The following is a 26,294-nucleotide window of genomic DNA, read 5'->3' on the forward strand; positions in this document are numbered from 1 at the left end:
CCTGTTAACACAAAAACTATACTATAGCCCATGGATCAAGGATTAATTACAACTTTCCAGCCTTATTTAAGTGAATACATTTCCTAGGGCTATAGCTACCATAGACTTACCATAGACAGTAATTCCTCTGGGCAAAGTTAATTGAAAACCTTCTGGAAGGGACTCACCATTCTAGATGCCTTTAAGTACATTGGTGATTCATAGGAAGAGCTCAAACTATCAGCATTAATAGGAATTTGGAAGAAGTTGGTTCTAGCCCTCATGGATAGACTTGGAGGGGTTCGGGTCTTCAATGGAGAAAGTACCTGCAGGTGTGGAGGAAACAGAGAACTAGAATTCCAAGTGGAACCTGAAGATGAGACTGAATTGCTGTGATCTCATGATAAACTTCAATGGATAAGGAGTTGCTTCTCGTGGATGAGCAAGAAAGTGGCTTCTTGAGATGGAATCTACTCTTGGTGAAGATGCTGTGAGGATTGTTGAAATGACAGCAAGGGATTTAGAATATTACATATACTTAGTTGATCAAGCAGCAGCAGGGTTTGAGAAAATTGACTCCAATTCTGAAAGAAATTCTGTGGGTAAAATGCTATTCCATGCTACAGAGAAATTGTTCACAAAGAGAAGATTCTATCAGTGCAGTGAACTTCACAGTTACCTGATTTTAAGGAACCACCTTGGCCACCCAACCTTCAGGACATTTCCACTCTGAGCAGTCAGCAGCCATTAGCATAGAGCAGGAACCTCCACTAGCAAAAAGATACTGACTTGCTGGAAGCCTAGATGATGGCTAGCATTTTTTAACAACAAAGTATTTTTTAGGTCAAGTATATACCTTTTTTTTTTTTTTTTTTTTTTTTTTACATAATGCTATTGCACACTTAATAGATGAGAGTACAGTGTAAGCATGACTGTTAAATGCACTGGGAAACCAAAAAACTCACTTGACTTGCTTTATTTGATATTTGCTTTATTGTGGTGGTCTGGAACCTTTAAACTCGCCGTATCTCTGAGGTCGGCCTGTGTCTCTTTTACACACACACACACACACACACACACACACACGGAGTACAGAAAAGGCAGTTTGGCATATAGTGTTTGCTAAACTATGTATGTGGACTGACTGGCAGACTGTCTCCCAAGGATCCAGTTTCTTCATGTAGAGCTTGTCTGGAAAGTCTGCAGCAGTGATTTCTGAACTCTCCTTTGTAGCAGTGCTTCAGGGGACACTACTGGAGACAAAGGGAGGCCCCACTGGGTGAAACCCCAGGCTTCCTCTGCTGTACTTGAACCAGAGCAGCTCTGTTTTTATCTGTTGAAGTCATGGGGCTCTGTGTATAATCTCATTTTTAGCAGAGGATTCTTCTGCTTTAAGAAGGTGCGGCAAATGTTTTATTTTACTGTCAAATAATCTTATTGTGCTTATTATGATTTGCATTTTATTGACAGATATTTTTCCATGTTATATAGCTATTCTCATGCAAATTGATCTGTATTTTAATTGTAAAGAGCTACTTTAAGAGGATTATCAGTATTTCGATATTATTTTTACTTTATAAGATTAGAATTCAGTAGAAGTAACTCAATGAGTAGGTGAATACAGTGGAGAAAGTAAATTTTTGGGGATTTTGTTGCTTTTGCTTTCTTATCTGCATAGAACAGTGAGAGAAATGAGGCTGCTTGTGTGTACTTGGCACAGACCACTTTGCACACCCCTGCTCTTACAACCAAGTTGGCTTAAACTCCGAATAGGCCGGTCTTGGGTAGGTTTAGATCAGGTTGCAAGTGAGCAACAACGATCATGATAGACAAATTGTGAAATGCCATTAGAGATCCAATGAGTGAACCTAAAAAAAAAATAAAAATAAAAAAAATTAAAAAGAACCTGAAAGACTCATGCCCCTCATTTTATAGAGGAAAAAAGTGAGTTTCAGAAAGCAAAAGTCAGTGTTTATGGTGTCACTGGTAGACCTGTCTTCCTGCTATCGTCCTTTTAGTGAACAGATCTTGTGCTGGCTTGCCTTAGTCAGGCTGACCAGGGAATGGAGACCCCACTGAGTATCTCCACGTAAAGGAGTTTATCTCAAGAATCCATGTGGATGGGATACGGCACCAGAAGGCCCAGGGCCAGAGCCATCTCTCTTTGCTTTTCAATCCTCCCCTCTCCTCCCACTCCTCCCTCTTCAATCCTCCACCTCTCCGTTATTGGCATGGTTATTCTCTACCTGCCCCTAGTAATTGACTTCTTAATTCCTCATGTGTTTTGACTATTAGTAATTAGCCACGATCATCATCTTCTTGGCTTCTCATGATCACAGTTCATCCTCATGGTGGTTTCATTACATGTGTCTTCTCAAATTTATAAGGGAAGGAGGTTTGTTAGCCTCACCCATCTTTTTGTCATTGGCCAAAGGTTAGGTTCACCAGCCTGTTTGTGTACCTTTGGTCTGTGACCCGCCTTGCTTCTCTGGGTCACTGTGTTTTGAAGTGGAATTACATGGTCCAAAGTATGGATCTTTTGGCAACGAGGGATAGTGGCAGGACTGTTTCCTTTAAAGACATGTGGGTTGGCCAATCATGATCAACCTTGGATGTTGATACAGAAGGTGAAGGAAAAGTACTGAGATATGATTTGGGTTTTATCTTGATATTTTTACTTCAAGTATGCTAGAACCATGGAAAACTCTCATTGTCTCCTATTGTTACCCTACTTTCTTTTCTGTGTATTCAATGCCATGTTCCCTGTTGCCAAGCTGTTATTCTGTTTTGAATCATAAAAATGTTGTCTCTGTTTTGAATGCAACAGAGTTTGCTCCAAAGATGGCTTTTGGTGGTGCTTTCCACCACTGTCCTTCACCTGTGGGATAGTTGAATCTTTTTAGATGCTAAAGAGACTGGAGTTTTAGACATTTGGTTTTGCATATTAGAAAAGTTGAATTGTGTTGCTGTCAGCCATTGTATAATAAGCTTCTTAGGGAAGGGGATTGTTTTTGTTTTTAAATCTCTGTCTCTTCCATATGGTTTTACAAGCTGTCTCATGGAACACAGTGTATTTGAAATTACTAGGCAGATATGAAGGTAACTTTATCCAGTAGACTATCAACTTCTTGAGGTTGGGGATCAAGCCTGCATGCTACTTAGCACAAACCGTTTCATTGAGCAGCATGGGAGGAGAGCCATTTGCACAGACCAACAGTGAGAGGTACCCTATGAATATTGCTATCATACCAGCCAGTTATCAAGCCATTAGGTTATCAGTAATGTCTTCAAGGAGGAGAGTACATTTGATAAGGTATATGGGTTTCAGAAAGGTAAGCCCTTCAACTAAATGAGTGGGAAGGAAAGTACACAGACATGAATTAAAGCATTTTTTTCCCTCTTCCAGCAGTTTGAGTCTCTTCAATAAAGTGACATGTCTATTAGATAAAATAGGTCATATTTTCTGTAATTTTCACTACTGTATCCTGTCGACTCAACATTATCAGAATCAGTGTGATAAGGGGAATTGTTTTATTATTATAGCTTGGAAGGTGATATTAAGAAGCAATGTTACTGTTTCCATTTTACTTTTATCCAGGACTTTCTTAACCATTATTTGCATTGTCTATTGGCATTTTCAAGGCACACATAGATAGACAAATAGACAGACCCACACTCACACTTATCCTTTTAAGTAAGTGTTCATTGGGTTAGAAATCTACTTAGAGCAGTGGTTCTCAATGTGTTCTCCTCAGACCTGCACTGTTGGCATCCCTTCAGAACTTGCTAGAAATCTAAATTCTTGGGCCTCACCAAAGATACACAGAAACCGAAACTCTGGGGGTTGGGTCCAGGAATCTGTGTTTTAACAAGCTCTTCAAGTAGTTCTCTAACAGACTAAAGTTTGAGAACTCCTAATCTAGAATTGGGTTCTTCGTGGTTAATTCCTAGCACCAATAGGTGTTAAGAAGCCCAGGAGCCTCATCTAACTGAAGCTCCAGCAACTGAGTTTACTTTGAATCAAAATACTTCTAAAACTTACATCCTCACTGTAACTGTGTCAGCCAAAACATTTATTTTGAGACTGTGGTCAAGGTAATAGTTGAGTAGCTAATGTTTATTGAATACTTAAGCTGTGAACAGTACTTGGCAAATATGAACTTGTTTAATCCTAACAGCAGCATGAGGAACTGAGGACCAAAGAGCTTAGGTAGATTGCTTAATGTCACCAAACTGGCAGGTGGCAGGTGCAGGTGTCTAACCCCCACAAGGCTGACTCCAGAGGCTCTGCCATTACTTTTTGTGGTAGGGGAAATTTAATAAAAATGATCATGAAGAAATTCATGGATTATAATCTTGGATTCATTAAAGATAGAAAGATGTTCATAGTTTTGTTCTTTATAGACAGTACAGCTTTTTTGTGTTCCTTTTGTTATCACCAGCTATGTTCATTTTTTCATTAATGCTGGAAATAAGGAAATAATGAACTTTGCTGACCATAAAGGAAAATAAAAATGAAGTGAAATCCATGCTCTATTATTTATATTTAATTCCATTGAAAGGAAAATCAAAATTGCGTGTGAAAGAATGCACTGTTTTGTATTCCTAGCCTTATAGGGCTCCCTGAGATGAGATAGTTTTATATTTCTAAGCTATCTGGGAAATGGTTTTTTTTTTTTTTGTTTTGTTTTGTTTGTTTTTTTTTTTTTCTAGTGAATCACAGAAGGCAGCCCAAGCTTGGGTCCTGTTGAGATTACACACAGGGCCTTGGTGTTACACACAGGGCCTGCTCAAGTTCCCTGAGCTTTGGGAAGTATGGTTCAAATATCATAGATTTAGTACATCTAACATCAGCTTTTCTCTCTGATGATTTGATTTCGTTTTCAGGTGTGCTTTTGAGCAGTCACATAAAAATCTTGACTCTCCAAATCCCCCGTCTGGTGTTGTGTAATTGTGATTGCTTGGCTGCCTTAGAGATTCTGGACATTGCTGAGGATGAGGTCAGGCCTGTGCATAGTTTGAGTGTGAAACTGGGCATTGGCTCTAATTCTAGGAAGTAAACTTCCTAGGGCAGACAATGGTTCTTAATTAACTAGACCATTCCCCTTTTGATCCTTTTGTTAAGTTTCTCTTAACAGCCTGAATATGAACTCTCTTTTTAATAATGTTGATTTGATCAGGCGGTTCCTGATGTTTTTTCATAGCAGAAGACATTGCAGTTTGTTCTGCTCCCCTACCTCAAAACGGAAATGAATACTTATACTTAACAAGTAACTTGTTAAAATGCTAAGCAGAATGCACTTATTTCCATTCATTAATAATGAACACTGTCCTCATTTTGCAGCCACCAATGCAATCATCAATTCAGGCGAGGACCATCTCTGGATGCTAAGGCCTTTGGGGGAAAGGTTCTTGATGAGCAGAATAACACCACAGTTTTAAAGTGTCACCTCACAGATAATTTATTGATTTAAAAGGGAAGAGAGCAACCTTTACAATGAAGAAATCTGGTGGACACCACATTAATCAAGTCATCAAATTTGATACCAATAAACCGAACCAAACTGCCTTCCTGAGCTTTTTGATGTGATGCAGTGGGAAAGACACAGCATCGTGCACATAATATTCTTGCCCAACTTGTTTTTATCCAAGTCTAATCATCAGACAAAGCAAGATTGTTGAACTTTTTATAAGACACCTGGCCTGAATTCTTCAAGTCAGTTTCATGAAAGACAAAAATAGGTGGCGGGCAGGGTGGGGAAAGCCTAAAAGACCTGTCTTCTCAATGTGTGATCTTTGATTGGATTCCAGATAGAAAATAACAACAATAAATAAAAGGACATTCCTGTGATTGCTGGTGAATGTGCGCATGCGTGCACAATAGCAAGTTCCACACCCTGGGGCACCTGAGTGGCTCAGTTGGTTGAGCATCTGACTCTTGATCTTAGCTCAGGTCTTGACCTCAGAGTTGCTAGGTTCAAGCCCTGTGTTGGACTCAGTGTGATGCCTGCTTTAAAAAAAAAAAAAAAAAAAAAAAAAGTTCCACACCAGTGTTACAGTTCCTGGCGTGATCATGGTATAAGTTCTTAGGAGATGTGAGCTGAAGTATATAGAAGGGAAGTTTCTGCAACTTCTTTCAAATGGTTTAACTATGAGAACAAATGGAATAAATAAATGTATTTGTTACGAGAGAGTGTGTGAGAGCAAGTAAGTATGGCAAAGTACTGGCTACTGATCAATCTAGGGGAAAGATGTGTGGGTGGAGTTAATTTTACTACCAATTCAACTTTCCTGTGAGTTTAATTTTTTTAATACAGACATTTGGATATAGAGAATGAATAAATACAAGTGAATACCCTTTCCTAACTCAATACTGTTTATGACTCCTTGTCTATCACCTATAGTTAGTGGATAAGTGGTTTATGGACCAAAACCCATTTAAAGTTGGACTCTTGGAAATAGCCTTCCTTACATGCTATACACTTTGGCTCTGGACTCTGCTTTATATGTGTGGGGTTTTGTTGTTGTTGTTTTGTTTGTTTGTTTTTATTCATTGGAGAGAGAGACAGAGGTTCCCCAGGAGCCTTGATCCCAGGACCCCGGGATCATGACTTGAGCCAAAGGGAGATGCTTTGCCACTTAGCCACCCAGGTACTCCTGGAGTCTGCTTTAAAATCTGTTCTTACATATTTGCAGTGGGGAAGCCATCACCCTATAATTCTGCTAGTGGCGCTAAGAAGTATGATTTTCCAAGTTATAATAAGCACCAATTGTGGTTTGGTGAGCTTTTGTCACATGCATTTTTATTGAATGAATGGAAATAAACATAGAAAATAGTATCTTATAGATGGCTTACTCACGGGGGTTTTATAGCTCTTAGTGAAAGGACACAGTCACTGACACCATTGGTATCCAGCCTCTCTTCTCACCGGCACATACCAGCTACGGCCCCATTGACCACCTCTGCTTGGGCGTGACCTAGCAGCACCTTGCCTCCACTGCAGTACTTGTTTCTCACTTTCTGTCCTGAAGATTTTCGGCCACCATCCTATGTCTTGAGATGAGTACGGTGCAGTTTATAACCCACAGGCCTTAGGTGGGGAGACCCAAGGCATGCTTCACGGGGCTCCTCAGAACCCCTCACCCCACCCCCACCCCAGGAGCGGGGAGTCCTAGTCGCGCACCACACTGGCCAGCTCAGGAACACATCTTTGATTTGACCTTCCCTCCTCCTCTGCTTAAATCTTCCAGCCCCCAGTCCTGTTTTCTGAGAGTCATTCCCCAAATAATTGACACCCCCGATTTTGTCTCAGGCCTCATTTTCTGGCAGAAACTGGGCTAAGACATGGGAATCTCTCTAGTTGTGATGGAAAAGCATGAGAATTGTTAGTATTACAGTGACCGCTTTACAGGAGGTCGTGTAGAATCTAGAAAAAGCATTTTAAGCAAAGTGCCAGGAGAATCTCACTCAGTGTTACTGTTCCCTGCATAGGTGATGGTAAGGCTGCAGTGATAGGAAGTTAGGAAGATATGTTGCTCAGTGAGTACCATTCTGTGAGTTGGTTATAAGTCGAGTATAAAGCGTTGAGTGTAGCCAGATGGTGCCTGCATCTCTAGGTTCTCCCTACAAGAGAGGACCAAGAGGAGCCCTGGGGTTAGATGTGTCAGGACTTCCATGATCTGAACTGAGGCATAAAATAGAGATGCAGCAGTGAGGAAGAGACTTGTTCTCATCTGTAATGGGGGCTGAAATATGGCAGCAGAGGTCAGTCAGGGCAGCAAGGTGCTGGGGGTACTGATGCATAATCCTCCAGCATTGGGCTGGAAACTAAAGATGGGGAGTAGTCCCAACTTGGAGGGAAGAGAGGAGGAGGCCGGATACCAACCGAAGCCTTACATGTAGGCTGGTTAAGCACTGTAATTACTTGTTTTATTGTATAGTTCAGGATAATTCTGTGACTTTTGAGTCTCTGTGGTTAGATATCCCAGTACCTAGAGCATGGGCAGTTGATGTACTTTCTACTCCAGTATAGATGTTGAAGACCTGATTAAATTCTATCTCTTTACTGATACCCCAAGGGGACACTTAATGAATGATGCTCCCTTTAAGAAGAAGAATAATTAACAATAGCTATATTATTCATATCAATTTATAGTTACTGGTTACTATAATTAATGCTATTTAAGAAAATGATCATAATTATGGCACTTTACAATTTACACAGTATTTTCCCATCCATTTCCTTATCTGAATCTCATAACATCCCTCTGGCTTAGGTAGGGCAGGTGAGGGGGAGGACACTATGGCCCAGAGAGGAATTTTTTTTTTAAGATTTTTTATTTATTAAATGAGACACACAAACACACACAGAGAGAGAGAGAGAGAGAGAGAGAGAGAGAGAGAGAGAGAGGCAGAGACACAGGCAGAGGGAGAAGCGGGCTCCATGCTGGGAGCCCGACGTGGGACTCGATCCAGGGTCCCCAGGATCACACCCCTGGCTGCAAGCAGTGCTAAACCACTGCACCACTGGGGCTGCCCCCCAGAGAGGATTTTAACCAATCCCCCACTCTTACCAATATATTATGCTGTCTGCAACAATATGGAAATACATGTAGGAGACTTATATTCATGTAGTTCTCAGATGCCTTCCCAAACACCAATGTCCCATCTTTCCATGTTGTACCGGGATCCATCCCCCAGAATGTTCACATGAATGTTAAACGTTAAAAGGATTTTATTCTTTATAATGCCACCATATTTTATAGTTATTACTGCTCCAGGCAATAAAGGTGAGATCACCTCTGGTAGAGGGATTAGCACTCTGAAAACATATCTTCCTAGGATAGAGACTATGGGCTGTGTAGAACTCAACCGCATTGGAAATTCAGACTCTGAGAAAATACAGCCCACCGGCTATTATATTGCTTTCTGTTTTTGGCTATGGCAAGAGAGCAGAGGAGAATCTCTCAGTTTTCTCAAAGGCAACCTACAAATCTGGGCCATACAGCATGGACTTTATAGGCACATGCAGGTGTGCACAGACATGCACCCTGGGACAGTGAGTCCCTTTCTTGAACCTATTCTATTTTCTAGGTACTGGAACATCCAGTGCTCCTGTTGTATCTCTAGATGTGTTCACCCGAAAGATGCGGATATAAAAAAGGTTGCTGGCTGGACCTATGGGCGAGTCTGTCTTACTCATTCATTTACTTAAAGAATTTATTGAACACTTCCATGGATCAGGGACTGAGCAAGACTTTGGGTAAATAGCAAGGAGCAAAATAGACAAAGTCCTGTCATCGTGAAGCACTTGTTTTCCTGGGTAGACAGACAATAGACAGCCAAATGCATATAAAAGGTAAGGTTAGACAATGATAGAGATGAGAAAATACACAAAACGATGTGAAGGGTCAGAGTGCCATACAAGGGTCATGGAAATACATTCAGAATCAGAAAATGGCAAGGAGGCTGCTTTAGATAGGATGGGATCAATGATACTCATATTCAAACAGGGTTCACAAGTAAGCATGCCACTGCCTCTGGGGAGACAATGGTCTGGGTCTGGCTCTATGGGGCTGGGCCATGACTTCATAGATGCTGATGTTATCATTGTGCCTGGGACAGGTCAGGTCCAGACGGATGAACTCAACATAGACTAAATTCACAAGAGACTGAGAGACACACCGGATCCTATTAGATCTGTTTTCTGCAGAGACTTAAATTTAAGTTCCAGGACTCAGGAATGGTGGGTTGGTGAGCAAGCTACTAGAGGAAAAAGAACTAGTGGTATTAATAGGCAATACTGTTATACTATCCTTACCCGATGAATCATACTCACTAACCAGATACATTTACTTCGAGAATTAGAAGATTTTATGCTAGCTTGTCAAGGGACCCTGTTTTTGTCGTTGCTGAGGATATTCTGGTTTCTTGGCTAATGCTTTTTCTAAACACCTTCACACACTATCCTGATATTTAATGGCCTTAGACAGTTCAACAGAGTTGATTAGATTATATTAGTTTCCCTTTCATTTTGATTGGGTCTCGCTATAGATAGATACACTTTGATTTCTTGTTGGAATCATAAGAGACACTCTCAATACAGTCCACGATCAGTATTACTTTGTCACCTTAAAAGACTATTTTAACTCACCCTGCTTCCAAATCTTAGGACCATCTCACTTTTTGTGTTCTGGCCTTAAGCTCTAGGCAAACTGTTTGCTTGTTTTCCCCAAGCCTGCTCACGATTCCTGGGAATGCCCTTGTGACAGTGTCTTGCCCTTTACTCACCCTCTCTGCTTCCGAGTATAGGTGGAAGTTGGTGCTTGTGATAACATGGGGTATTGGCATATGCATGTGAAATCTGGAGATCTCTAGCTTCATAATCAGTGACCACAGCCACAGGCTTTCTCTGCAGCTCCTTGGCCAGAACTCTGAGCAGATGCATTCTGGTGCACTTTGAAGGTGTATTGCTTGGGATGCAGTGCGTCTCTCTCACAGACACATCTAATACCCACACTTAACCTGCTGCTTCCTCTTCCTAGACCATCAATCTCCTGCCCATGCCCCTTCCAGCTCCAACTCAAATGCTGTCATTCTGTGTGATGGTTTCTGCACGCAAAGCCCTTGTAATATCTCCCCAGTTGGATCTGCTCCTTAAGCACAGGGGTGGAAACATTTATTTCCTTTTACTTTGTATACTCATAAAAAAAAAAAAAAAAAAACAGCCTCTAATGTGTGTGATTTTAGGCAAATCACTTCATATCTTTCAGTTTTCTTATTTGTCAAAACAGGATTATTCTACTCCAGATTTTGTAAAAGCTAAAATAAACGAAGTGCAGGAAAGCTTGGACAAAGCCACACTGTCACTTGAGAGATTTGCACGCAGACTGGTATCACTAGAAACTGGAGATTTTTTTTTTTCTTTTTGGAATAACATGTCTCCATTGCTCCTAGCAGGGAAACCCTGGAGGCAAGACCCTCGAAGAGAGACGTTCTAGCCTGGATGCTGAGATAGACTCACTGACCAGCATCTTAGCAGACCTTGAGTGCAGCTCCCCCTACAAGCCTCGGCCCCCACAGGTAAGAGCCTCCTGTAAATGTCCCCACACTGCTAGGCACAGGGCCTCCACGGTGACCTGAGACAACAGGCTAAGTCTGGTTACCCTTCTGTTCTTTTTGATCTTCTCAGACTCAATGTTATACGTTCTTCTTCTTCTTCTTTTTTTTTTTTTAATATCAATGTATGTTAGTTGCCAGAAACGTGTTCAATTGAATTTACTAGTGTTTTTTTTTTTTTTCAAAGAACCCAAGAATGTTATATAAAAATGTTGTGAAAATTAAACCTTTTCTTATTTTATTGCCCTGTACTTTTCCTGGCTTTCCCTGTGAGGGTTATTTTGTTATTTGCTGGTATAGTCTTCACAAATACAATTGAGCATGGCTATGTTCAGGTTAAGGTGAGGAGGCTACGTCTTCTGTAAAGAAATCCTTTAGGTCGGGTATTGAGGTAGCTTCCATTTTTTGGTTGTTTGTGTGAATAATGGTTTGAGGGACATGTTCATGTCCATTTTCTTTGGAGCTCTTTTCCTGTCTCAGATGCCTCAGGGTATGGTTTCTACATTGAGGAGCATGACCACTTCTTTTATTTTTCTTTCCAGAGGTTGTGAACAGCTTATACTGGCATCAACACTTTGGAAATAATAGATTTCTCCTCCATCTTGCCAGAGTTAGTGATAGCAATTAGTATCTGCAAACGGAGACCTGCTATTAGCTCTTCTGCGCATTCTTCTGCTTACTTTGGGGCTTGGCTATTTCTCTGCCGCTTACTTTATTGTCTATACTGCGGAAGCTGATCTTTCACTGCTGTCCATCATTGTGCCTCTCTTGGGTCTCAAGAAGGTGATGACAAATCTCTTTCAGGGCTTCTGAGTCCTCAGAAGACAGCCAGCAGAACTCTAGGTGCAGACATGGGATTGGCACTGCCATCACAGTTGTTTGACTCCTGTGCTGTTTGCTTGACTATGTGGCAGTGCATCCGGTGTGCTGAGGCTCGCTCTGGTTCTTGAGCAGCAGCTCCGCTATTCACGGTGGTCTCCTTCACAAACTAAAAACCAGTCCTGCCTCTCCGTTGTCACTCATTTTCACACATACAGGGGCAGTGCTTTCCTCATTAGACATATTCCCATTACCTTTTCTAGACAGATAATGGGGCCATCAGCCATGTAGGGGCACAAGGCAAAACACTAGAGCTTGGTTGTTCCTCAGCTGTCTTGGCTTTAGCAGGCCTGCCAGTAACAAAAGTGAAAATGCACTTAAGTTCTGTAAACATGCACTGAGCAGCAGATAGGCAGCAGACGCTATGATCTTTTGGGGGAACTGTTGGGAGAACATAGGTGAGCAGTTGAAAGAGAGAAAAAGAGAACCACACTACCATCTTCCAAGAGCCCATGATTTTAGAAGTTAACCTATGGCAGATCTGGTAGGAGCCCGTGAAAGTGGCAGGCCCTGAGAAGGTTTATCAAAGACCGTGCATGTTCAGCTGGAGGGGTGGGGGTGGCATTGCAGTGTTGGGGACCAGAGGGGAAAACCATCTGAACTGTAAGCCAGGAAGGTCCAGGGTACATTCAGGGAGCTGCAAGCATCTGGGTGGCCATGGATGAGGTCATTGAAGGCTCAAAGTGGGCTCTAGGACCACAAGGTTGCCTACTGAGAACCTGTGGACATGTGTGAATGCCAGATTAACACTCTGCCTGCCTTTTATAAAGACAATAGTTGAAGGTTCTCAAGAAAGGGAAAATTAAAATTCATTCAAGAAGAAAACAAAAACAGGAACATAGAAACAAGACCAAGTCTGGAAAGATACAGGAAGATGCACTCAAGTCTGAGAATGATTCTTCAACAAGCCTTGCTTATTACATGGCTCCTGGCCATTATTTGATGTTAAACATTTTTCCAATTGTACCTAACTAATACCTCAAGCCCAGTGTCTCATGGCGAGACCACTGACTTTACAGCTGGACTCACCTGTCCTATGCTCAAATACTTCTATACCCCACCACACTGAACCCACCCCCTTTTTGTAATAGGACTTTTCTTTAGTCTTTGTTTTTGAATCCCTTAAATTCTTATACTTGCAATATATAATGGTTCTGCTTAGAGGTTTTTGCTTAATATAGCTTTCATTCTTTAAGGCTGTGTCTGTGCATGCCTCCCATAAATCACTGTATTTTAATGGGTTATTCAGCAGCTCCATTTTTGTTTGAGCTATCTTACTGTGCACACAAACTCATAATCACTGATGTCTGGACAACACTTTACTGATTGTAGAGTAGTTCCACATGTGTTCTCACTTGAGTAAGATACAGAGGAGGGTATGCATAGTGTGTGGATGAGGAAAACTTAATATATGGCAGATGGGTCTCAGGACATAGGACTACAGTGTGGGCCCAGGTGGACCTTGACATTTTTATGTTTGGTTTTAAGTTCTAGAACAACATCGAGGATGCCAGGATTTTTGTTGTTGTTATTCTTTTTTTTATGCCTTTTTTTTTTTTTAACCAATGGCAAAACTATGAAATCAGTCATATGAGTAACAGTATCCTTTAAATATGGCCTTTTCATGAAAAATAAAACTTTTAGAAGGTTAAAAAAGCTTTAATAATAGTAACCCTTAAAAAGAAGTTGAGGATTAGGAGAAAATCTACTTTCAATATGCCTATTCCATTCAGAAGTTAAAGAGTAATCCTTCCTATTTTTTTATTATTCTGATTTCGGAAAGCAAGAGTTAATTGGGAGGTATATCTCATTCCTCTGAATTACCTTCACTCTGGTGGAACTGAATTAGATGTGTTAGTATTTATTGGTTAACATAATTATATGCTGTGAGAACAATAATCACACACTTAAAATATTAAAAAAAAATGTGCCAAGAGAAGATGATGTCTGCAGGAGACTGTGTTGTGTTGTAATTAAAAGGTACTTGGAAAGTCCTAGAAATGCAGACTGTTAATGCCCAACTTTGATGTTTCCATTTTTGATCCAAAGCAAATTGCAAAATCTGTTGAGTCACCTGAATACTTAAAGTAAGCGAGCAGGTCTATGATTTCTCATTATTTAAGCATGTGTTGTATGCTTACCCAAGCCCAATTCTGAATCACCTTTGTAAGGCTGCTTTGACTCATGGATCTAAGGGAAAATGATGATTTGTGTGGAATATTTGCAGAATGAGAGGTCCAAAGGCGCTCTATTCAAATAACTTTTTAAAAAATGAGCCCTTGAAAATATATTTTATGGGGCATTTTCCTCCTTTTCCCAAAGAAATATTTCACGCTCTCAGATTTCCTAACTTTAAATCTGTGTGCTTATTTATCTAGTTTTTAATTTGGGAAATTTGGCTTAATTCCACATATCCATTCACTCACCTAACATTTATTGAGGTCACACTGTGGATTAGGTATTGGAAATATCAAGATCAGTATCAACATGTCCTTGCTCTAGAGTAATTCTTAGTCTTAGAGAAGAGACAAGCACTCAAGCAATGCAAATGGACACTGAAGCACTTCTGTGTGCTACTTGACATTATCATGTGACTCATCAGGTGTTGAAATTGTTGAAAAATCAAAAATAGGAATTTCAGCATTATACTTTATACCTTCTAGGGACACTTCCCTAGTGGGGCGGACTTCATAGACCAAGTAGCATTGGAGTTTACTTGGCTGCATATGTCATGGGAAGGCTGTAGGATTCAGAGTACCAGGAAAACAAGAATGAGGGATGTCAAGGGATGCTGAAAGTGAATGCCTTGTTTGAAGAATGCATTATGTCCTTTGTGACATATAGGATATGTGAAATACAAAGGAGAATGGCAGATGAAGAAATCATACATACTTAATTCCTAGGTAGCCCTTTTGATGCCCAAGAACTCATAGTAAAAGGAGGAATGGGCAGTGGTGGTAGTGGCCCGGGGTAGTGACTAGGGGGTAGTGGCCGGGAGGTGGGGCTTGTCACAATACTGCATCTGACTATCTGACTATAGTGGGATTGGGGATAATGTTTTAAATAAGTTTTATAATATAAAAATACACATTTGTGACACTGCACAGAGTTAATGCAATTAATCCATCTTAGTGTTTGAAACTAAAATTTCTAGTCATTTTAAAATGTGTGTATTAGGAAATGGTTTTAGAAGAACAGATGTAAGAAGGTCAGAGGTGGTTATGGGGTCAATCACAGACCCAGTATGCATCACAGAGATTCTGAGCTTAAGTGAGCTTTTGAGGTCAGGTAGCCAAACACTTACTTTACAGAAGGAAAGTTTTTCCCCAGAGAGGGAAAGAATATTGTTCAATGGGGCTCCGTTAGAAGCAAGATGAATGATTCTATTTTTCCTGAACCATGGTATAATGGTTCTCAGTGGATGATAACAACAACCAAGGGACAATTTGGTTCTTTTTAGCATCTCAATTAGTTTATTCCACAGTGTCTCTCTTTTGTGATACTTTCCCTAAAATTATGTCTTGGAAACATAACAAAGGAGTAGATAAAAAGCATACTTCAAAGGTAAACAGAAAATTTATGACCATATATAGCATCTGTGAATTAGTATATATCTAGACTTCACCCATAGACCTCACCCATTTCATTTCTTGGAAGAAGTGCAGCTATGCAGGGGATCAATTGCAATTCTGTCAATTTCTTAGATGACAAAGGATAAATCATGAACTTTCATCTTCGCTTTTCTTGGCAGAGTCAGAGCTAGAGTGCTGGTTTTCTCATTCCTAGTATAAAGCTATCTTTTTCCTGGCAGCCCCAGCGGCCCAGCGGTTTAGCATCGCCTTTGGTCTGGGGTGTGATCCTGGAGACCTGGGATCGAGTCCCACGTCAGGTTGCCTGCATGGAGCCTGCTTCTCCCTCTGCCCGTGTCTCTGCCTCTGTGTGTGTGTGTGTCTGTCTGTCTGTCATGAATAAATAAATAAAAATCTTAAAAAAAAAAAAAGCTATCTTTTTCCCACAAGGAATTTGGTAGTGTTGGAGCTGGTCCCTAGGATCTCCTGGAAGAATTTTCAAGATATTTTATATTCATAGTTCATGATAACTGGGGCTTTAGTAACTTTTGAATCAAGTTGCTTTTAAATTGATCAAATGGGATTTCACTGTCCTCATTTATGCTAGTATGAAAATCTATTAGAGATTTTGGGCATAAGGTTAGGGTTGGACATAGTTTGATAGTTTAGGCTCCAAATTTGCCAGAAGACTACTGTCTTCTCAATTCCATCTGGATACATCTCTAGGAAGAACTTCATTTGTGTGAAGTATCATATCACCTGGCTGAGCTTCCTTTCCTTTATTTCTAAAATCAGCATGGTAGCTACAATTACTTCCCTTTTGCAGAGATGCAATATTGTTCTAGAGCTACAAGAAACAAGATGTTGGCTCAAAGTACCCGTTCACTCAATTCTTTCCATTTTGATTTTTAGCTTGTGTCTAGAGCTTGCTTTAAAGCTTTGCATCTTTGAAGATTTTGAGCTCATCCTTCCTGAATGCTGTTTAGCCTCTAAATGACATATTTTTCTTCCTAATTTAAGACATTTAAAAATTACTGTAACTTCTTAGTCTATTTGGAAACTGAGAACATAAATGCTGTTTGGTCACGTGAACACATCTTTAATTGCAGTCCCTGGGCTCCTACACTAAGATCTTTTCACAGAGCAATAGTCTGTGAGGCAAACTGAGAAAGTATTTCAGGTGTGTGCGTGTTATATGGAAGGCTTTTTATTAGGAATTCATGTGGCCCAAGGGCTTGGAGACAGTGTAATCAGGGTGGAGCCTTGTGGTGCCATGGATCTTCTGTTTTCTTGTGCACCCTGTTCTAGCTTGCAAAAGCCATGAGCAGCTGCTGGCGAAATTAATTAGTAATTAAATTTTTAATATTTCATATTATTCCATGCAACCCAAACATGTAGGCCACTGGGGGATGAAAGCTTTTTCACACTGACACTCTGGTGGGGTTCAGGCTATCCCTGCACACTGGGGCCTTGCTGCTTCTTCGTTTGGCTTCTTGAGAATTGAGATAGGAGCTGGGTCTTATGCTGTTTGAGAAAGGAATAGGTGTGGACAGTGTTATCTTCCTTTTCCTCTATTATCCTGGGAAAAATTTAGGACAATGCTGTGATTTGCTAGGGAAAAGAAAAATCAGAGCTGTCTATATATCTGTATTGTCTGTTTACTAATAGCTTTCTTTGAGAGCTATGGTAAAACTTAAAACACTTTAGAAACCTCATACATATAAGAGATGAGCTGGAGTATACAATAAAATAAAATGTGTGAAAATCCCATTTGAGAAGAAAAATAGATCTTATTATTTTCACTGTCTACATTTAGAAGATCTGGTTTATTTTGGATTAGTCTGTACCTGCTGGAAAACTTCAACAGTTAAAGAACAACGAGATGGGGGTGGAGGAGTAGTTAGCTGACTCAGACCTGCATGCCATGAGTTTGATGACGGGCAATTAATTTTTAGATTGTATATAATTGCATCTCAATAACATTTATACCTCCTCTCTCTTTTTTTTTTTTTTTTTTTTTGGAAGGTGATGCTTCTGTTTGTGTCATATGTGACAAATAATAATAAAGTTAACTTTAATCTTTGTTTTTAGTGCCATGAAAATGTAACATTCTCAGAGTGGAAAGTTAGGCCAAAAATATACCTTGGATTGCACCTCTACAAAAGTTTTGCACAAAAATGTCCATTTCACCTACCTGCCCCAGTGTAAGAATGTGCTCCTACTGTATGGTCTAGGTTAGCACTTAGCAGTGATGGGAGAGGGAGCTGAACAGGCCACTACCTGTGAGCACCATGGAGAAGCCAGGTCCTGCTAGAGCTCAAGGTGGGTGGGGGGTCATCTGTGGTGCCTTGGCCATGGTCCTGGGGTAACCCTTTAAACAACTTACCAGACCTCGATGAGTCCTTGGCTCAGAGGTGATTGGCTTACATTACACTGAATTACTCAATCCAGACCTTGGTTTAAAAAGAAACACAAAGCTGACTGCTAATTTTCTCCATTTTCCAATAGCATCCTAGTGGAAATGATGAACTCTGTGTCCACATGGAAGCAAATTTAAAGAGCTTTCTGGTCAGGATTAGGTTTCCTAATCCTCTCCCACTGTTTAAATATGTATTTTGCGAGTAGCCTTGGTCTGAAACCCCATGGTTGCCTCCCCCACCACCATTTTTTTCAATTTAAAAAGAAAATAATGAAATACGAGTCCAGCTATGTTTTTTACTTAAGATGGTTAGACTTTACCATGGTAAGTACATAAGAATATTGAGTTTTAAGAGAAAAAGGCATATCTCAGATAAGATATGGTCATCATTTTGTCCATTTTGACACCCATTTCCCTTATATGCTTCAGAGCCGAACTAAAATATAATGAAAATAATGATGGTCTCTCTAGACGGAAGGTTAGAGGTGGTTAATAACTGATCCTACATATCACCATTTGTCAGGGTGAGTAACTGGTCTGTCCTCCATGCAAAATCTCACATTAGAGTATAATTGTTAAGGTTCTTTTCACACTGTGAAAAAACTACCAGGGAAGTCATGCATTGCCTTTCAGGGAATCCATTAATTACAAACATAAAACCATAATTTGTGTTTCATAGGATGAGCATACATATTTCCTTATAAAACTCTAACCTGGAGTTTTATTGAACTACAAGTTACCAATTGGGCACATACTTCTATCGAATTAGCAGGTCTAGATTTCGTTCGTAAATGCAGAGAAGGCCACTTATGAATTTTGGAATTTGTCTCTACTTTGGTCCCTGGGCCCTCACCCAAACGTACCCCTCAACTATGCTGTCATATCAAACAAAGTTAAAGGCCGTAGAAGGGAATTGGATTGTGTTTTGCTGTACTGAATCACACATTACTTAAATGTAAAGTAAGACATCTTACAGCTGCACTCCCAGGGTATACCTTACTGAGACAAAAATGTGTAATGCCTTAAGCTTGACTAGCAAAGAAACAATTGTGAGAAATACCAGACTATGAAGTCCTTGAGACAAGATTATCTTTTGTTTCCTGGCACACAAGAGACAGAAAAATTCATATTTACTGACTAAATGGGTAAATATTGTCATCAAGTTCAGAAATTATGTAAATATCCACACTCTAGAGATTTGCCAGAGAATCCAACCTGGATTTGACATCGAGCTCGTGCAAAGCAAAGATAGAGCCACTTTCTGATTTGTCCATACTGAATATGTATTTGCATCAATACAAAACAAGCACAACCGAGGCAAATGAGTTTCATTAAGGACAGCTTAATGATGGCTGTTGATTCAACTAAAATTTCCAGCTTTATCCCCTGGATTGTCTTTTAACACGCAGAAGTAGTGTACTTGGTTGAGAAGATGATATTATCTTAGGTTATAATTCAATAGAATACCATTCTCTTATTATTGAGATGGTATAAAAAATAAACATCAAGTTGTTTTTTGTGTCCTCTTTAGAATTGCTGAAATGAGAAGACCATTATATTACTCAGTATTTCATAATACAAAGATCAAGGTGATAAATTTTTTGAATTCAGTGATACGAGACAAAAGTTACCTAATTGATGAACTGATAGATATTTCCTTTCTTCAGGAAAAAAAAAATGTAGAATTTTGCCTGGGTTTCTATGATTCATCTTCTCCTTCCTTTGCCACATTGTTTCTGATACCTTCTGACCAATATTTGAAATGTCATAAATAAATGCCAGTTAGAAGCCATTTCAAAACTAAGTAATTTCCTAAATCTAATTCATGCTTTTAAAATGAAAATAAGTTCTGTATCTGTGTACATATGTGTCCCCGTAAACATTCTTAGAACTATGTAAACTTCAGACTTTTTTAAAAAGAGATCATTTAATTCTAAATGGATTCATTGTTTATATTGATGGTAAACAATGGCTCCATTAAAGTAACATATTTGCTGATATAAATAAAATATAAGATTTAAAGTGGGCTAAGGAGATAGCATATTTATTTATCTTTTAAGAAATATGGTGCTTCAGGAAGCTGGAAGTACTAGTAGTCATATGCATGAAGCCATTACCTGAATCATTTGTGAAGTGCCTTAGCCTCTTCCTAATTTCTTCTTGATATTATACTACTTATATGAAAATAGTGGAAAATGCTGCTTCCTAGATGCTGCAAGATGTGCTAATAAGCTCCTTAGCAATAAGGAATCTTCTTGGCTCTCTCTGCCACCCAACCTACACAGAGTGATGTTTTATTTCCCAAATGGCCAACTTATGTTAAATTGATCCTTACCCAAGCAGTCAAAGTCAGGAAACAGTTTTTATAAACAGCATCCTGGATGACATAATATTCTATGTAATATTAATTTTAGGCTCCTTTTCTCATCAGCCAACCTAGCATTGCTAAAAGTTATGATGTTTAACTTTGTTTATGGGAAAGGCTATTTTTACAGTCACTTGAGATCAGACCTCACAAACAGCCAAGGGGGAAAAAAGAGAGAGAATTAGGGTGGTCTGCTTGCAGCTGTGTTAGAAGTTTCCTGAAGTACCTTCTGAAGAAAGGGTATGAATGGAGCTGTGTCTTTCAGACCATCACTCCTCTACCACTATCCATCATATCGGATGAGAAAACAAGAAAGAAACGATAGGACTTACTGCTGAAGATGTAAGAAAAAGACTAAAACATGCATTGCCAACTGGAACTCAGGAAGGGTGGCTTTATGAGCAAGGAAATGGGATCCAAGACCGTGGTGGACATCGTGTATGATTTTCCCAAGAGCTGCTTTGATGTTCTCTCTATTTATTGATTGGTTTGTTCGCTAATTTATTCATTTTTTCTTCCTGGTCTGCTAAAATTGAACATAAAATTTGTGTTGTAGTATTGAAAGATACCGAAGTGAATGGAGAGACATCCTGTGTTCATTGCTTGGAAGACTTAATATTGTCAAGATGGTGTGCTCCCCAAATTCTTGTACAGATTCAAAGCAGTCCATATCAGAATTCCAGTTTTATTCTTTGTCAATGTTGACAAGCAAATTTTAAAATTCATATGAAAATTGAAGGGATCATGAATAGCCAAAACCATCTTTAAAAAAAAAAAGCAAAAGACTCACACTTCCCAATTTCAAAACCTATTACAAAACTATAGGGGTCAGGTAGTGTGGCACTGGCCTAAGTATACATATAGATCAATGGGATGCAATCGTCTAGAAATAAACCTTTACATTTATAACCAACTGTTTTTCAAGAGGGATGCCAAGACATTCAATGGGGAAAGAATAGATTTTCAACAGATGATGCTAAAATATCTGATACTCACCTGCAAAAGAATGAAATTGGACCTTTACCTCAGATCATATACAAAAATTAACTTACATTGGATCAAAGACATAAATATAAGAGCTAAAATTATAAAATTCCTAGAGGAAATATAGTAGTGATCTTCATGACCTTGAATTAGTAACACCAAAAGCACCAAACAAAGAAAAAACAGATACCTTGGACTTCTTCAGAAGTAAATACTTGATGGCGCTTGGGTGGTGCAGTCTCTTAAGCATCTGACTCTTGGTTTTAGCTAAGGTCACGATCTCAGGGTCCTGGGATCTGTCTGGCTCTGCTCTCAGCATAGAGTCTGCTTGAGATTCTCTCTTCCTCTTGCTCTGCCCCTCCTACTTATGTGCATGTGCATGCTCGTGCTCTCTCACTCTCTTCTCTAAAATAAACACATAAATCTTAAAGAAAAGTAAACACTTGTATGCCTCAGGTGACACCATCAAGAAGGTGAAAAAACAACCTATAAAGTGGGAGAGTACATTTGGAAATCATATTTCTGATATGGCCTGTATTAATATTCTTACAACTCAAGAAAAAGATAATCCAATTAAAAATGGACAGAGGATCTATGTAATTTCTCTAAAAGTAAAGATGAGGCTAGCATGCATGCAGAAAGATACTTGACATCATTATTCATCTGGGAAATGATCAAATGAACCTACAATGAGATTCCGCTTCATACACACTAAGATGGTTGTAGTAAAAGGACAGACAGTGACACTTGTTGGCAAAGATGTAGTGAAATTGGAACTACCATTCACTGCTGGTTGATTGTACGACAGTGCAGCTACTTTGGAAAAGTGCCTCAAAATATTAGACATAGAGTTATCATAAGACCAAGACATTCGATTTCTTTTACATCCAAGATAGTTTAAACACATATCCACACAAACCTGTACATAGATGTGCATCGCGTTATTCATAGTAGCCGCAAATTGGAAACAACTTAAATATCCATCAAATATCCATTCATCAGAATGGATACACAAAAGGTAGCATATCATTGAAATTATTACTTAGCTGTTAAATGGAATGGAATACTGGTACGTGTTATAACATGGGTGGACCTTGAAAGCATTGCGCTATATGAAAGAAGCGAGACACAGAAGACTTTGCATTGTATGATTCCATTTATATGAAGAGGCAAATCTATAGACACAAAGATTGGTTACCAGTGGCTGGGTGGAGGAAAGAGTAGGAAGTGACTACTGATATGTACTGAAGTTATTTTGAGAATGACTAAAATATTCTGGAATTAGGCAACGATATTGATTACACAATCCTTGAATATGTTAAGAACCACTGATTTTACATTTTTAAAGTAGATTTTATGGTATGTGAATTATATCTCAATTAAATTTTTTTAAAGCTCTGTGTTAAACAGTATGTGTGGAATACACATATGAAATTGTCCATGGCTCCTGCCTTAAAAAAGCTCACCATCTATTGGGAGAACACAGACTGACAATTATAGCAGAGTGTTCATCCTAAGGAAGAAGCACTTATAAGTTACTGTTTCAAGAAGAGGTAGTAGAACTTTGCCTGGATTGTCATGGAAGCTGTTTGTGCCTCCTCTTCCTACTCAGATAGGAATCTCACAAATAGGATGAAACTTCTGTGCAGCTCGAGAGAGCAGAAAAAGAATCATATTTAGAAGCCGAGAAAAGCAATCAGCAATGCAATATAAGGACAACGTCTTTCTAATAGTAAGGGCAGATGAAGTTCAAAGTAGGCTACCTTAGAAGATGGCAAGTTTGCCTTCATCGGGGGCATTGGAAATGATCCTTTGGCATTTGCCAAGTGCATTTTTTTAAACTCTCTAAACGTCAGTTATGAATCTGAGTTAATAGCATAAATCAGAGTTGACATGAGGACCACGTGAAGTAATGGGTGTGTGTCTAACGTGTGAATACACTATCTTGCACGTAACACTGTGATCACTGTCTTTCTCACCACCATCATCATTATCAAATGAGTTTTGGCAAGAATTCTGGGAAAGGAATTCAGGCAACAGATGGGAAAAATTGATTTGAATGATGCTAGTATTTCATGGTACTCTCATTCTTGGTTACACGGCTTGGAGTTTTCTGTTCCCTAATATAAAATTTGGAAGGAAATACAAAAGACCTTGATTCTATTCCAGGTCCTTAAATTGACTATTTCTGTTTCTAAGACAAACTACTCAGTCTCAATAATGGCTTTGTGCTGTTTGCCATGATACCTAGTACAGATGTGTGATTTATTAGAATTGCTACTGACAAGAATCTCCAGTGACCTTGGAATATGGTCTTTGTGAATATCAATAGAACTCTGGTTGACACTGAGATGGGTTATAGGTGAGATTCTGTGAGGATCAAGCAGAAGGAGGATCCTTCCTCAACCTTGCAAAGAGTATGTCATCTCTTAAAAACAAAAAAGTGAAACAACGGAGTTAGACCTCTGGAAACAATAATTTAAAATGTCTTCAAAAGCCCAGAGTTTCTGTAATTGGCCAGGATGTCTAGTGGATAGTTACTGCTTCTCTCTGAGTCTGTTTCAATATCGTAATTTGGACCCAAGGAATGAGATGATTTCTTATGGTGATTCTTGCTTTGATTTGGTATGGCTTTTGCCCTGTATAACAGGAAAACTATATTGAGTTTCCTTTCTGTCCTTTTATTATTTCACTATAGAAGATTTTTCTTTAAGATTGGTTTGAAGTTGATGAAGTCATTATGTGCAACCCTAGGGAAGTTTCTGCAAATTGAAACACCAAGTTCTTGGTTTTTTTGTAGGATAATTTGAACCCAAATTTGTGGTGTTCAAGGTGATTTGGAACCTACCTCCTAGAGTTTAAGAGAATTTGAAAGGCAGCATATCGCTGTCCCTGAGCCTTTGTCCAGTCCTTGCATTTCTTTCCATGGCTTCTAATGCACAAACTCAAAAGCCAAAGCTAGAGCAGTAACCAGTGTTGTCCTTTCCTCTGACATATGCATGAATCATCAACATCTGTTTCTGCACATTACACCATAATCCCTCTTGTAATTGAGCAAGGTTCACTTTAAAAACAAAAATCATGACTTATGAACTTGTCACAATTTAATAAGCCTATCATTGGACTCTTGGTGTAATTTATTCTCATTATATCTCTCAACTGCACAGAGACGAAAGCGTGTAAAACCATGGGCAAGTTACTGTTCTTCAGAATGCCCTAGAGGGTTTGTAAAGCAGATTGCTGGACTCCACCCCCTGAATTTCTCCAGTAGGTATCAAGAGTTTGTATTTCCAACAAGTGTCCAAATGGTGCTGATGTTAGGATCATACTCTGAGAACCTGCAAAACTGCTTGTCAACCAAATGTTTTGTAAGCAGCACCTTCTTCCTCCTTTCTTTCATCTCCACAGCTGTCTGCCCTAAAGGCTCTGCTCTTGTCAACAACAGACACTCGTCTAATGTCTTCATTTTCTGGAGGAGGAAACCCTAGCTTAGGGAGGTGTTCCTCTGGTTCCATAGTAAATTGACAGGCCCTGGCAGATTTTTGTTGTCATTCATTGAGAATTATTTGCATCTGTAGTTCTTGTGGACTCAGCACAAGATTTAGAAAACTGGAATTCCAGTTCCAGCTCTGCTATGCTGGGAAGCATGAATTCAGTTGTTTTAATCTCTGAACTTCATGTTCCTCATCTATGATATGAATATGCTTACCAAAGGGTTTTGTGAATGGTGAATGGCACACTGTGCATTAAAGTGCTTTGTAAATTATGAAGTGCTATGCAAATATTTTTCAACCTCATCCTGGCTATCAGATGCAATATCATGTTAAACATTATGTATTTAATGATAGACACATCCTTCCCCCACTCATCTAGGGTAAATACTGACTTTTATAACTTTTCTGGAGGAAGTAGTATAGTATGAGCTTGTCACCTTTTGCATCCTTTCATTTCCTTCCTATGTTGATTTCTCTCCTAATCTGCCTTTAAAATAAGCAGATAGAACTTGTCATTTAACTATTTATGTATCCAAATACATACATGCATGTGAGATACGGTCACATGCATATTCACATTATGAATGTGAATTTTTCTCCTAGTATCCTGGTATCCTGGTAAGATACACTACAAGTCACATTCATTAAGAATAAAATAAGAGAGTTGCTATTTTGCTTGAAATTAATCTTTTTTTGGCATTTGCATTGGAAAGAAAACTGAGTTGCGCCAAGAAAAATGGATTCTCCTCCCAGTTCTGCAATTAACACGTTGTGTAAAATAAGTCAGTTCCTCTCTCTATGCCTCAGGTCCCCATTTTAAATGAGGCTAGTTCTTACTCAGTCTTTCCACTCCCAGTGTCTATGATGTTGGAGTTAAGGCAGTTTTTAAATGATGTCCCTCATTTTCCTGAGAAACTCTGATAGAATATGCATGTTGACTTGGGTCTATTCTAGTAAGATATTTTCCCTTTTTCCCTTTGATGGCTGAGGCCTACCTGACATTTGCTTTTGTTTTGATACACTAAAGGTCCCCCATACCTTTCCTTCAGGATATGGCTGGTCTCTAGGTAGACATCTCTGTGTTTCTTAGGGCTGTATTTCTGTTGATACAGTTGGAAATAGAAGAGGACTATGTCCTTTTTTTGGTGCCCTGGGATGGGTTTGTTAGGGGCAGAGTGGTGGTAGCAAAGGTTTTCATGTTTTTAGTGAGCTTTTCCCTTCTGTAATATCCAGAGGATCTCTCTTATGAACACATAGTAAAAAGTATTAGTTCTCTGTTGCTGTGCAATGAATTGTTTAAAAACCTAACAGCTTAAAAAATCCATTTTCATGTATTTTTCTGTAGACCAGGAATCTGGGCAAAGCTGATCAGTTCTCTCTCAAGTCTGCAATAGGGTATTGTCCCAGACTCTATGGTCTCATTGGAGGGCTTGACTGGGGAATGATCTGTTTCTGAGCTCAGGGAGTTGTCGCCAGGGTTCAGTTT

The 26,294-nt window shown here is 39.4% G+C and overlaps 1 protein-coding gene across 10 annotated transcripts in view; it reads left to right on the forward strand.

The window, feature by feature from the left end:
* LPP (LIM domain containing preferred translocation partner in lipoma) overlaps positions 1-26,294 on the forward strand; it is a 604,338-nt gene that overhangs the window by 250,691 nt on the left and 327,353 nt on the right. For 8 of the 10 annotated variants that reach the window (XM_077880053.1, XM_077880050.1, XM_077880051.1 and 5 more), the window contains one exon: positions 10,937-11,062. In XM_077880053.1, the coding sequence (XP_077736179.1) occupies positions 10,937-11,062 (126 nt within the window). The remainder of the gene's footprint in view (positions 1-10,936; positions 11,063-26,294) is intronic. The other 2 variants (XM_077880056.1, XM_077880058.1) reach the window with 1 other exon arrangement.

Source organism: Canis aureus, chromosome 31 (assembly GCF_053574225.1).
Source record: "Canis aureus isolate CA01 chromosome 31, VMU_Caureus_v.1.0, whole genome shotgun sequence".
Classification (NCBI taxonomy): domain Eukaryota; kingdom Metazoa; phylum Chordata; class Mammalia; order Carnivora; family Canidae; genus Canis; species Canis aureus.